This window comes from Colletotrichum lupini, chromosome 7, assembly GCF_023278565.1.
Source record: "Colletotrichum lupini chromosome 7, complete sequence".
Classification (NCBI taxonomy): domain Eukaryota; kingdom Fungi; phylum Ascomycota; class Sordariomycetes; order Glomerellales; family Glomerellaceae; genus Colletotrichum; species Colletotrichum lupini.
Genome location: NC_064680.1, coordinates 4,985,381 through 4,999,002, shown reverse-complemented (window position 1 = coordinate 4,999,002; position 13,622 = coordinate 4,985,381). Strand labels below are relative to the sequence as shown.

At 41.5% G+C, this 13,622-nt stretch overlaps 3 protein-coding genes across 3 annotated transcripts; 2 read left to right on the top strand and 1 right to left on the bottom strand.

The window, feature by feature from the left end:
* Positions 1-3,935: 3,935 nt before the first annotated feature.
* CLUP02_14505 (uncharacterized protein) lies at positions 3,936-5,524 on the top strand (the record flags this gene model as incomplete). Its single annotated transcript, XM_049293433.1, has 7 exons — positions 3,936-4,029; positions 4,130-4,149; positions 4,192-4,283; positions 4,404-4,705; positions 4,833-4,975; positions 5,013-5,350; positions 5,494-5,524. 7 exons carry the CDS (start codon positions 3,936-3,938, stop codon positions 5,522-5,524), a joined length of 1,020 nt encoding a protein of 339 aa, XP_049150579.1.
* A 55-nt stretch (positions 5,525-5,579) lies between these two features.
* CLUP02_14504 (uncharacterized protein) lies at positions 5,580-7,019 on the bottom strand (the record flags this gene model as incomplete). Its single annotated transcript, XM_049293432.1, has 5 exons — positions 5,580-5,829; positions 5,891-5,965; positions 6,361-6,576; positions 6,615-6,639; positions 6,707-7,019. The coding sequence occupies 5 exons, from the start codon at positions 7,017-7,019 to the stop codon at positions 5,580-5,582; spliced, it is 879 nt and encodes a 292-aa protein (XP_049150578.1).
* Positions 7,020-11,991: 4,972 nt separating this feature from the next.
* CLUP02_14503 (uncharacterized protein) lies at positions 11,992-13,032 on the top strand (the record flags this gene model as incomplete). Its single annotated transcript, XM_049293431.1, has 4 exons — positions 11,992-12,028; positions 12,086-12,153; positions 12,204-12,607; positions 12,681-13,032. 4 exons carry the CDS (start codon positions 11,992-11,994, stop codon positions 13,030-13,032), a joined length of 861 nt encoding a protein of 286 aa, XP_049150577.1.
* Positions 13,033-13,622: the final 590 nt, after the last annotated feature.

Here is a 13,622-nt window from a genome sequence, read left to right as displayed (position 1 = left end):
ACCCTAACCCTAACCCTAACCCTAACCCTAACCCTAACCCTAACCCTAACCCTAACCCTAACCCTAACCCTAACCCTAACCCTAACCCTAACCCTAACCCTAACCCTAACCCTAAGTTATTTTATTAACTACTTTTTATTAATTAAGTATATACGTATTAAAAAACTAATTTTATTACTCTTATAACTTTATTATTAATAGTTTTAATTAAAAAGAACTTAGGGATTATATCCCTAAGTAAAACTAAGTTTTTTTAAGAAAAAGTCGGATTAATATTATATATAGCGATTATAATTCGGCCCGATATTATTTTTATATACGCTCTACTTTTTTAATTCTTAATAAACCCGTCTTATTGATATTATTTTATTATAAATTAGGTTATATAATACTTTTTTTATATATAATACTTAGTAATATATTTTAGGATCTCGGGGGGTAATTAAGTATTACTAATTATAAACGACGCTTTGTTTATAAATAATAAAAAGACTTAAAGATCTTCGTAGGGTTTTATAATCTTTTTTTTTAATAACCTCGTTTAGTATAAAGTAGCTTATTAAAATATAATAACTATATTAATTACGGAGGCCGAACTACTAAGCTTAGAATATATAACTAAAGAAATACTTATTTTTAAACGCATTTTTATAAATATTTTATTTAAACTCGGTAACGTATAGAAAGTATATTATAATAATTATTAAATAATTAGATTTATAATAAAAGAAAGGGAATATTTCTTAACTTATTTATATTACGTCGATATTTAAAATATATAGTTATAATAAGAGTATTTAAAAAGCTTATTCTAAGTAATTTATATATTAATAAATAAGATATTAACTAACGGTTTTATAAAGAGCCTTTTTAAAACGAAGTTCGAGTACTTTATATTATTCTTAAATATAAGAAATATATAAAAAATAATTATACTAAATAAGGGGACGTTTAGAAAGTAATAAAACGGCCTAAGGGGCCTAGTTTTTAAGTAAAAAACGTAACTTATAACTAAGGAGTATAAAGTCGCTCTAATAACCCCGTTAGGTTATTTAAAAAGAGGCTATTTACTTAAAAGAATAAGTATATATTTATTTAAAAAAGACTTAAATACGGTCTATATACTTAGAGGGATATATAAATTAATAAGAGTATTAATTTTAATTTAAATATTATCTATTTTTATAAATAAAATAGTTAATACTATTACGTCCTTAATAAGTTCTTTTAATAACGTTTTTAGTATAAAGAGAGTACTTATAAATACTTTTTTATTAAGGCCTTGTTTATATAAACCCCCTTACTTTTACTTTTATTTAAAAAACCGTTATACTTAAGGGCTTTATATAACGCTATTATTATACGAGTTAGGGTTTATATAGTAGTTTTCTTTTAGCTTTATAGGTATAAAAGATCGACCTTAACGGGATCACGCTTTTAAAGGAAATTATATAATACGGTATACTTTTTAACTATATAATATACGTAATATACCCTAAGTACGCGCTGAACGTAATATAATAATTTTAATACGAGAATTATTATATAATTTAAAATAAGTAAACTGCCCTCTTTAGCGGCGGCGCTAGCTAAAAAGGTTAATAATAGAGGTTAGCTATAATAGTTAGTTATAATAGTCGGCCGTAATAGTTAGAGGCGGCCCTTAACTATAGAAATTCTAAACTTTAATAATAATATAGAGGTTTCTAAAGAAAGGGCTAAATAGGCTAATATTTACTACTTTTTATACTAGAGCTCGTAAAGATCTTTTTTATCCTTATCGCTTCTAATATTACCTAAAGCTACTCTTTATTTAAATTAAATAAATTTATTAAATAAATTTACTAAATAAACTTATTAATATATAAACTACTATTTTAATAAGAACTTACTTTACTAAAGATGCCCGTTAATAAGTCTACCCCTCTTAGGCTAGGCGCCCTTAGCTAGCTCGACGCTATAGCTATTATAACTAACGTAAATACGCCCGAGGATTAGCGAAGTACCTTTTAATAATACGGAATTTAGCTAGGTAATAGTACGAACGCTATAAATAGCCGGGTTAATATAAACGTTAAGATTTAGTATATTAACGCTAATTTAGAAATTATATTTTATAGAACTAGAAATCCCTTTAATACGGGCTATATTATAAATATAAAGGAATATATAAAGGGCCCCTTAACTTTTAATAAGAAGGAGTATATAATATAAAATTTAATTACTTACGTAGGTTAGTATTAAGAGGTTTTATATATATTAAAATAAGTATAGCTTACTTTTTAAATAGCTAGAACTTAAAGGACTTTATATAGGGGAAGGTTAGGAGCTATTTTAATTAGTAATTAGGTATAGAGCGCAATATACTTAGTTTTTTTTAATACGTAATATATAGTACGGCCCCGGCGGATTGCTCCGTTAGGGGGGAGTTAGGGTTTATATATTAGGTTATAAATAATAAATAGAACGAGGATAGCTTAGAATATACTTTATAAAATATAAGTAGTTTTATATTAATAGCTGTAGCTATTATTAACTTTTTTATTATTTCTTATTTAAAATATAAGAACTTTATACTTAAGAACTATATATATCCCTTAAAAATAGGGGCATAACCTAACTTTTTATAAGTTTAATAGCGTTAGTATTTATTATTAATATACGAACTTAAAAAGTACGTACCGTCCGAATAGTTATTAAGGGCGTTCTTAATATATTTAAAGTATTTATAACTAAATAGAGGAAATAGAGGTACTAGCTCGTATTAAGCTTTAATACTAAAAATAATACTAAAAAGGTCCGCTATTAAAAATTAGTTTTATAAATAATAAGAGTTAGAAAAATATTATATATATAGTTAATTACTCTATACTTTCTAAAAAGAGGTAAAAAAAGGGGCTATAAACTTATTTCTTTTTTTTTTAAAAAGTAAGAGAGGGGGTTATAAACCCTCTTTACTTATACTATCCTCTTAAAAAACGAGGATATTTTCTTAACTTTTAAAAAGGAGCGAGGGAAGGGGCTATAAACCTTTTTTTTTTTTTTTTTAAATAACTCGTTTAGTTATAAGGCTATTATTTATTTAATAAAGTAGTTAAATTAATATTAAATAAATAAGGCTATATTATAACTAAAGTATAAAATAAGAGAATATTATTTACTTATTTTAGGTTTATAAGGGGGGCTAGGGGAGCCGCTACTCTTTTTTAAGGCCGTAGCCTCGTACTTATACTTTTTAACCTCTTATATTATAATAATATAAATACGGTTTTTAACTAATCGTTTTAATAATATTTAAATAAAAACGATATTATTAATAAAAAAAATTTCTTAATAATATATATATATAAGAATATAGTTATAGAAACGAAAAGTAAGGGTATATACGTATAGTAATAATATAAATATAAGTTAAAAAGAGAAAGAAAGTTAGTACTATAAGTAATAATAAGAAATTTATATATTTACTACCCTTAACCCGTAAGTTAATTATTTAATTAATAAAAAGCCGTCCCTTAGTTATATTTCTTATCAATAATATAGTTTTGAAATTATTTATAATAACGAATATAAAGGTTAATTTATAACTAATTTACCCCTCGCCTATAACTTTATATATAAACTAATTTATTTTATAATTCCTTTTATAAATAGATTTTTATATAATAATATTTAGTTTTCTGTTTTTAATAAACTTTTTTATAATAATACGGGTAGTTAAGTACGCTTTTTTTAAATATATATTTATTTAAAAAGGTATATTATAATAGTTTTAATTATTTATAGCCTTATTATATATTACGTAACCTTAGTTATATAATTACTAAGGCCTACTTCGCTCGTACCCTTTATATTAGAGCGAGCTTCGTACTTATTTCTTATTTTTAATAAATAACCGTTCTCTTTATATATGTCGATGCCCCTATAGTGACTCTATGACACTTCCTAAACGAGCATTCCTACAGGTTGCCCAATACAAAGGCAAAGAACCCGAGCCAACTAGCACAATGCGGTTTCCGAGCCCACAGAGTTAGAGGAGATGTGTTTTCGCATTGAACCTAACAAGGCAATATCCCCAAACTCAAACACACAAGCGCTTAAATGACCATTTCTCAACGCCATGATACAGTCATTGGTTTCAATCCTTCAGTATGACAATATCAAACCAAAACGAGCGGTCTTGATGTCCAGCTTGTGCGCATGTATTATTTTCTGGCGACACGCCACGGGCTGATCATCTCCACTCGCCAACCGGTCATCCGCGCCAATATTACATTGGTGTCGTATGTTCTCTTTTCCATGAGTAATTAGTTTCCTGCCGTAGTACAACCAGCTACATTCACTCTTCCAACCACCGCAATCTTCTACTACAGCTTAGCCAGCCCACTTCAACCCACGACAAGAATGAAGAAATCACAGCTACACGCACTATTTTACCTCTCTCTAAGCATCTTGTTTGGTACCGTCTTTGGACAGGATGATCTTGGCAAAATGAACGGCTTTGCGTTTTTCGAGACATCCCACTTCAGGGCTCGGTTCATGCGGGACGCTCAGGTTTTGGCATCTTTAAACCCCATTGGAGACGACTTTGACTTTCTTCCTTTTGACATTTTGGAAAATCGATCCCGTAATGGACAATATCATTGGGGCGATATTACCTATCGATATCGCGCTCAAGGCGACAACACTTGGATGCAGAACCATAGTGATGTATCTAGCGTTCAAGCCTTCGCAACTTTCCAGCAATACTAAAGTCATGGCGTTAAGTCCGATTCCATGTAGCTGCGGAAAGTTGGAAACCTAGCGATGGGAAAACTTACTCAAAATCCCAGTATCGATGAGCATTGCCATTCCATCCCCAGTGTTCGTATTTCACCTCAGTGTTCTACATTTCACAATAACAAACCTACCCGGACTCAATTACAATGGTTGGCGTTCTAGTTCTGAAGCCCTTTCCGCCTCCGGCCATCTTAGTGTTTCACCCACGATCTTATGCTAATGCGCCATTGAAGTCACCCAGCAGAGTTCCTGAGTCTCCGTCCTCGGAGAAGAATGCTCACTTAGCTGCTGGTCGCAATCAGTCCCCGGCCCCCCTCTCATTCTCATCCGTCGCCCTGACTGCCATCCTGCGATGCCCAGAAAACGCTCACGCCAAGACTGAGGAACTCGACATACTCGATGATGCTACGTCGGAGGCCAATATCAGTCACTCCTCTGGCGACATGTCTGAAGAGCGGTCGACATCCGCTGATAGTCAGTGGGTGTCTTCTCGCACCCATAAATTCGACATCGATCTCTCCAATGCATACCGCTATCAGAAACCAAAAACTTCATTCAATATCAAATCAGTGTTGGCCGCAAGGAAAGCTGAGCTATGAGCTCCAGGTACTAAAACCTTTCAAAATGCTTCAGTCGGGGAAGGCGCTCAGTCCTCTCCAATTGAAGAGATTACTCTTCAACTAGAGCAGTAGCCTGAACACCACCACGGCGCAGTCTATGGCTCATCTTCCAGTTCCACACCTGAGCGGCATCTTCCCTCGCTATGAAATTACTTTGGAGATCACAATATACTGAGAGGTCTAAGCACCGCGATCTGAGAGATTCAATGAAGCTTTCCAGGCGCACAAGCCGCCCAAAGGGATCAAGCGCAGAGAATGGCTGCAGTGGTCGCGCAGGGAGAGACGTACTTTGGGGTTGACCGTGAAGCAAGAACGTCTTTTCCAGACCAGATTGAACATGATGGTATTGAGATTCGTGGCTTTAATTCTCCCTTTCTTGTAACTCAGGCTTGATTTTGCTGTGTAACCGAATTTTGGGTTTTCAGGTGGTCTCACATATCTCTTGCGTTTTTGTTCAAGTTAAAGTCTGGACATGTTGTAATCCACATGACCCACGAATCATAACATTGATGTTAGATCTGTAACCTTTTGGAAGAATAGAGACTTCCATGGCCTGATTGGTGAAGCTGTATCAAGCTCAAGCGACCTTTTTCACTCATCAGCAAGATGTTACAATGACAGAACCAGTCTGGATTCTCAATGTATTTTCAAATTTCGCATGTGCACTTCTCATTGGGGGATCATGTTGGGCTTAGATCTCTCCAGATCTCGCGTACAGACGATTCCTTACGTCTAGCTAGGCTTCGTGCCTTCCAACTTAGTTCCCTTTGGTTCTCTGATCGAGTCAAAACGCGATTCGGCGATTCTGGAAATTCCGAACCTCCTCCATCGCCTTGAGTGACTGTCTTCCCCCAACACGCTCATCTTCAGCAGCTCGCTACGGCTATGAGCGATAGTGCCGAAGGATTACGGCTGGAATTGTATTAGTCTTTTGCATCACGACCGTTGAGAATTACTTCACAAAATACCTTGGGCCTCTTGTACGTCTCGAAGTGTCGGATAAGTTGGTGTCTCTGATGTTGCGTTTCGTTGCATCATGACATTGTAAATTTCAGCCAGGATCTCGGCACCTGAGAAGGTCAGCGCATTGGGATGATCGAGAAGCTTCAGGATTATCTTGAGGGCCTTTGAACAAATCGCGACTTCTGGGCCAAGTTGAAGAAACATGACAGGTCCACTATGGCCGAGCCAGTCACGGACTCGGTCGAACCTTACCAAGAGCTTCTATTCTGAGCTTGATCTGACTGTGTTGGCATGACCTCGGTAGATCATTTCCAAGACGGCGTCAGTTCTGTTCCCGAACTTACCCTTAATGAACTCCGGCCAGCATTGAGCCGATTTCTCTGTGCTGTGGCTACGCATGTAACTCCAATGACAATCGTGCAACTCCTCCCATAGACCGACATAGTAGGCGACGTCAGCCGCTATAGGCGATTGCGCAGCTTGGTAAAGTTTCCCAGTAATCTCTGCGATGTGTTCGGCGTTTATCTGACTATGCTGATATGGCTTATGTGACGAAACAGGCGTTGACTGCCAGATGGGAATTGTGATTGGGGATCTCTGGAGGCTGATCGGCGCTGCAGACTCCCAGATGGATACGATGATGGGAGCGCGGTTCATACTGGAGGAGGCTCATCTACTACTGATACTGGTGCTGGATTCTGACCGACAGCGTGTTCCAATAGAGTTCGTGGCTCGACTGTTGATTAAATTGAATTTGCTACTAGAAAAGGAAGCTGAACCCAAATTCTGCAAGCGGCGGTTCTTCGGCTACTTCCCTTTGTAGAAGTGCTGGACTGTCTCAGAGGGAAGTAATGGTTGGAATGATGAGAGTGACGATGGGAAAAGCTCAAGTAGCCGCGTTGCGCATATATTGCCCGAGAAAGGGACTAGAGGACGTGCCCAAAGTCGGTGTGAAGGTGCACCCTTGCAAGAATCCCTTCCGAAAAAGAGGACGGTTAAGTACGAGTGATCACAATATCCAGATTTATTTATTTTGCCTGTCTCTATTTTGGTCTGAGTGTCTCGGGGTACTCCGATTCAGGTAATATGTCTCTCCATTAGCTTCTTCCTTGATTTAGTAGTTTTGTCAGATGGCATTGCTCCCTCACTCGGGCTTTCGCCAACCCTACAATATCACAAATGTCACATAAGGTAGCTGGCTGCCTTTAGTAAGAGTTTGTGATCCCTTGACTGACACTTATATATAGAAATTGAACAGGTAAGACTGCCTTCTTGAGTTCCGAGCCCTGGCGCTTGGGTGTTCATTCTGACCAGATGAGTGGTTTGCTCGGTGGGCTTTCCGTCATAATCACGACGTTCATTGCCAAGACCGGCCTGCTTTCTGGCCAGGTCCAAGGGACACTTACCGCAACGTAGGTTCGATGCATATCACGTAGGCAAACAAAGTCACGGCCGCTGAATAGACATCACTGATAGGGAATAAGTACTATGCTATAATTGAATTATCTGATGGTTTTTCCCCGCGGTTAGTCCGACCTCGCGGTTGCAAAATTTGAGCTCATATGTGCCTATCACGACAGGAGTGGCCAAAGGCAGGTCCTAAATTGCACCGGCAATCTGGTATGATACCCCGCGATAAAACATGACACGAACTTCTCCATCCAGTGGTGAGGAGTAAGCTCAGCTTGGTCGAAGGAGTTTCCGAGCATATACAGACTTCCAAGTTAACAATCAGAATGCCCGACTACCTCGATCGATTGCCAAAGGTACGGCATACTATTTCAAATAAATAATATCGGTACAAATTCAGGGTAACACGAGGTAAATTGGTACGGAGTATATTGAAATGAAGTGAATTGACAGATTCTAGAGTGCAGTAAGATAAGTATCGAACTTGGAAAATGAGCTCAATCTCTGAAGATAGGCCCGCGGAGACTTTTCACACAATTATATTTAGTGTATGACGGCAGATACGAAGGTAAGCAGGGTACTCCGCCCTAGTTCAGGTACCTGAAAGGTAGATTATACTTCCACTATCGCCACAAGCAACTCGGGCGAACAAACTAGAGCCCCTGAAACCGCCAGGCCCAACTTCAACGGTTATCGAAATAATGTTAAGATGGCGTTTGGAGGTGGCTTTTGAGGTCCGCATTGAGAAAGTAAGGATTTCGCCGATAGAAGTTTTCAGCATCGACAAATGTGCAGCGAGTGTTCCTTGCACAGGCTGGAACTGCTTTTGCGGGGCTTTTGGATCCTAGTCGAAGAATGGCTACAGTTCCAATATGCGAAGCTAGGCAGCCGTGAATGATCTCTGAATCCGTTCAGAAATTGAGACTTGTCGCATCGGCAATGTCAGTTTTGAGGAGTGGTTTTTGTGCTTGATGTCATTTATGCTGCTAATGAGCGACATGGCATAAGCTTTGTGATATTGCTAGAGACATTGGCAATAAGCTGCTCAGTGACCGCAGTGTCAAGTTGTCATACATACGCCTTCCAAGGAGTGGCTTTACCATAACAGGACAGGTGAACTGTGTACTAGGGGGGGGGGGGGGGGGGGCCCCAAGGGGGGGGAGGGCAAAAGCGGAGTTTTGGGCGGAATGGGGAAGTCCCCCGGGAAGACTACGACAATGTTATTCTTGGGCCGAGCCACGAGAAAGAAACCAGGGGGTTGATTAGGCAGAGTGGTGACGGTGTCGGCGGAGGGCGGCAAGCGCAGTGGTGGGAGGAGAGGGACGGCGAAAGGCGAAGTTTAGGTATGATTGCGTATGGCCACGGGTCAACATGCTCAATATTATATCAGGGTCCAGGCAAGGTAGAACATGCCAAGGTGTCGTATCTGATAAGGCTGCAAGGGTACTGAGTTAGGTGGAGAGCAACGTGGGGTGAGGTTGGGGCCAAGACCTGCCAGTCCAAGACACAGCCCAAGAACCCAACTCAACATTTCGTGTAGAATCGTCCACACCTCGGATCTGAGCACTCATTGGATAAGCTCGCGAAACAACAGAGGTCTAGCTTACTGAGCTGTTTCAGTCCCGATACAGGTTACTTTAGAACAAGTTCGTTGGGGCAAATTTGGTTTCGGGGAAAATTGTGCAACACATGGAGCTATCGTTAGCACTGCCCTGAACTAATAACCCGGAAGACAATACTCAGTATTCTGTAAGAGCACTGATCTACTTGATTTAAACACATAGGGTCTCCTGAGATCCATGCCTAGTCTTCTTCAACCATCACTTGCACAATGAACCACGTGCTTTGCGCAGTATGAGGGCTTCGATGTCCGTGAGTTGCTTTCCGGCTATCCGGGAAAGACTCGTGGAAGCTCTTAGGCAGCAATCCGCACTGACTGATTTGGCGTGCAATATTGATGAAATAAGATTTAGTGATCATTTCCGAGTTGACAATCTCATCACTGAGACAAAACATTGACCAGACATCTCTGAATGGCATCGTACCTCAATTGCAAGCAAGCCGTGCACAGCATACATAAACAGTTTCCAGGGACCAGATGGTTCAAACGATGAAACGCACAAGTTATGCTTAGTTTGAAGAGAATGTTGACTACGTGCATTTAACTTTTAACAATCGTGGCAAACAGGTATCGGTTCGATATTCCCAGTGTGCATTAACACTTCGCTCAACGCGATATGCACGTGTTTTCCATTCTTAGCTAGCTAGTCGAATCACGGAATCTGCATCCTTGACTAACACATGCCTGAAGCTTTCGAACAAATCGCAGGTCCTTCTGAGCCTTTCGTCTCTCAAGTTGCGTGATAATCAAACCGTGGGATTGAATTAGTGCCCATCCACTACTACTTTTGGCACCCCGATTGTTCGCACGGCGGTTTACCCCTCCTTCGGAGATTCGGTGCAAGTGGCTTAGGACGCGCTCAAGCCGCCTTTCGGCTCCGCCTCTACCCACAGGCTTCCGTCCCGCCCGCTCGTAGCCCGGTTCTCCTAACCAAAAGTTTTAATCCATTTGGTCTAGGGGGTACATTAGCTCACTCCGACACTTATTACGACGTTGGGTCGGATATCTGGCAAAGCCCATTTGATATCTTGGTCTGCAGAGACAGTGCCTTGCGACACTCCAACCCAGAGTTTATGGTTAGAAATATTGGCCTGCAGCCATGAAAGAATGAGCGGTGCGTTGCTCAGTGCCACACCTGTCATTATGCGGAGACTCAAGCGAGAGTCGACATGAAGCCAACCCCGCGCATTTTTGCGGGGCATGTTGCCCTACCGCATTCGATGGTTTTGCAAGGGCTAAGAGCCGTGGCACCTAGCTCATCCCTTGACCTGAACACGGAACCATGATGTCGCCACGCAGGACCCAACCGCAACGGCTCGTAAGCGTCAATCGAAGCAACGAAAGATCAAGCGCAGCAACGCGAATCCACGCGGGCTCATTGTCGGGCCCTGGCTGAGAGATCCCACAGAAAACAACGACATCCTCACCACAGCTCACAATCTGGCCTTCCCTCGCTTGTGCTGCAGCATCGTGGCAAAGACGTAATTGGGCACACCCTTCGATTCCTCATCACATTATCAGAGATCTTGGGCGGCATGAGGTTACTGGGTGTTCTTGATCTCGCTTAGTTGAGGCTGTCAGGTGGTTTTAATTGATGAGAAGCCCAGATGGTTCTATTACGATGCGACTCCTGAAGCAGCCGGATCAGCCCGAGCTGTGGAGACAACGTTGCACTGCAAAAGAATCATTACCACGATGTAACCGTGATGTGGAAATTACTCTAGCCTCGACTAGAATCAGGATCATTAGCTACAGGCTTGTCTCATAAAATGTGTGAGCCAGAGAATGAGCTTGTCAGAGACCGACCCTTCTGTATGCCGATGCAACGTCCGAATGCCCAATAGTTTGGCTGGGCATAGTTCAGGGGCCGTGGTGCACGCGCAGGGCTGGCATGCCAAAGCTAATGATGAAACGACCAAACCCCCAAACTGGGCTAATGATCACATCGGGATAAACTTTGTGTGGAACCCCTCGAAACAAAAACTGGAGTTTAAATCATCGGCGGATTGTCATTGTGACAGGGATGGTTCAGAGCATTAACCGCAATTCTTGCAATGTTAGATAAAAGGGTTTCCTTCTCACCTAGCATTTTTCATCACTTCCGTAGTCGCTTCCAGGGAAGATGTCTGTTTCTTGGAAGGGCTAGACTTCGCACGCTGACCGCACAATTGACCTCGTTATCTTGTGGATTGATATTCTCCAAACATTGTCTCGTTCCTACAAGCTACGGTGGTGTTTACAACGATGGAAACCGCCCACGACGAAACTCCGTTGCTTAATCGTCAGCCAGCTGCGCTGGGTATCATCATTGTGTTCCTGGTATGCCACCCATGCTGCTGCCCTCTTCTCAACATCTTCATTGTAATTGAAGACTGCTTGAAGACTGCTTGAATACGAACATGAGGTAGCTGACGTTTATATACAGATTCTCGCGTACCTGTGTGGCCTAGCCCGCTTATACATCCGGTTTTGCGTGGTCCATCGGCCTGGCTGGGACGATGGGTTTCTTATAATAGTGTTGGTGAGTTCTTGATAAACTTCAGGGAGCTTGGTGTCTCTATCTCCTTATGCTGACTCGTCTATCCTATTCTTCGCTAGATGACAACCACCTTGCTGTCTATAGCAACGTGCATAGGTAAGCCCAATGGATCCTAAATTAAGGTGACGAATATGATCTGACACGCTTCTCAAGCTCTTTCAAATGGTCTGGGTAGGCATTTCGCGGGCCTTGGCCTGTTTGGTATGGAAGCATTCATAAAGGTTGGTCTTGATGATAAGAAACATGAAGCGCGGATACTGAGATTTGGTAGACATTCTACATCTGCAACGCGGCGTATTGTATGGCCACAACTTTTATCAAACTCGCCTTGCTCTCTCAGTATCTCACGATGTTTGAGTTCGGGTCGCTGTCATTTAGACTAACCATGATCGTTGCCATCGTCACGGCGATGTGGGGTCTGGCGTATTCTACCATCGCCTGGTTTCCCTGCGACCCCGTCTCGTCTCAATGGAAACTCACGCAACCGGCCACGGCACGCTGGGGGTTCGGCTCTTCAGATCTTGGAATCTATAGAAGGACGTACGTTAGCCATGTTGCAACGAATATGGTGCTTGACGTGCTGGTGTGCGGTCTACCGCTTCCTTGGGCCTGGCAGCACGCGGCTCAAAAGAGGTCTATTTACGGCGTCGTTTTTCTTTTCGTCCTCGGCGACATGTAGGTCCCTTTAAAGACTCCACGCAGTGACGGTCAGCTTCCCTAACTTTAAAATGGCTAATCTTCTCAATAGTGTCGTTGCCATTGGCGTCAGTCGTCTCGTCTCCATTGTCAACACGGCTGCAGGCACATATCCCATCCTCGATCCGTCTTGGTATGGTTGTGTGCCTGCCGTACTTGCAACAGTCGAAGTGAATTTGGCAACAGTCTGCGCGTCTATCCCGATCGTTTGGCCAGTCACTCAGAGAGCTTTGAGCAAAATCTGGGTCACAAGAGAGTTTGAAGTTATTTCAGAACCTCGGGACTTCCGTCTGAAGTCGACTGCGTCATCTTACGACAGCGATCTTTTGGATAGAATGCCAATCTCGTCAATCAGCGGCGGGCCGACACGTTCGACGACAGTCCAAGCAACGTTAAGTGGTTGACGAGAGGGATCCAGTGTGGAAAATACTAGTTGGATAGTGATACCCAAGGTCTGAAATTCAAGCATTCGAGAAGTGGTATATGTAGGTCTTTGGAGCAGATGAAAGCCGATAGGCAGACGCTACGTATCCATGCGTATGCTCAAGCCATAAGACATGAATTACCCTCATCGGTGAAACCATGCTTGAATGTGTGCCGCTGAGCCTGCACATAGTGATTTCATGGCTTGCCTGATCCAAGTGCTCCCAGTGATATCTAGAACTTCTCCCGTTAATGGGTTCAGCTCAAGTGACTACGGCGCCATGTGAACACAATTGACGACTTATTGGATAGGATGTAGTCCTGGCTAGTCTCAGTGAATGAATTCGAAAGACGCTGTCGAAGATAGTAGTACACCACTCATGGTTGGTGGTTCCTCACAGAAAACTGTGAAAAATCCCGATCCGACTCTCGATCCTATTTCCGAAAGTTACTGGCCCTGGACTCCGGTGGCGTCAACCCGGCTTCCGGGCGGAGGCACATCATGAATGCTGCATGTGCCGTAGACCTTGAACTTGACCGATTTGACCTTCGGACTTTTGGCGGTTTACAG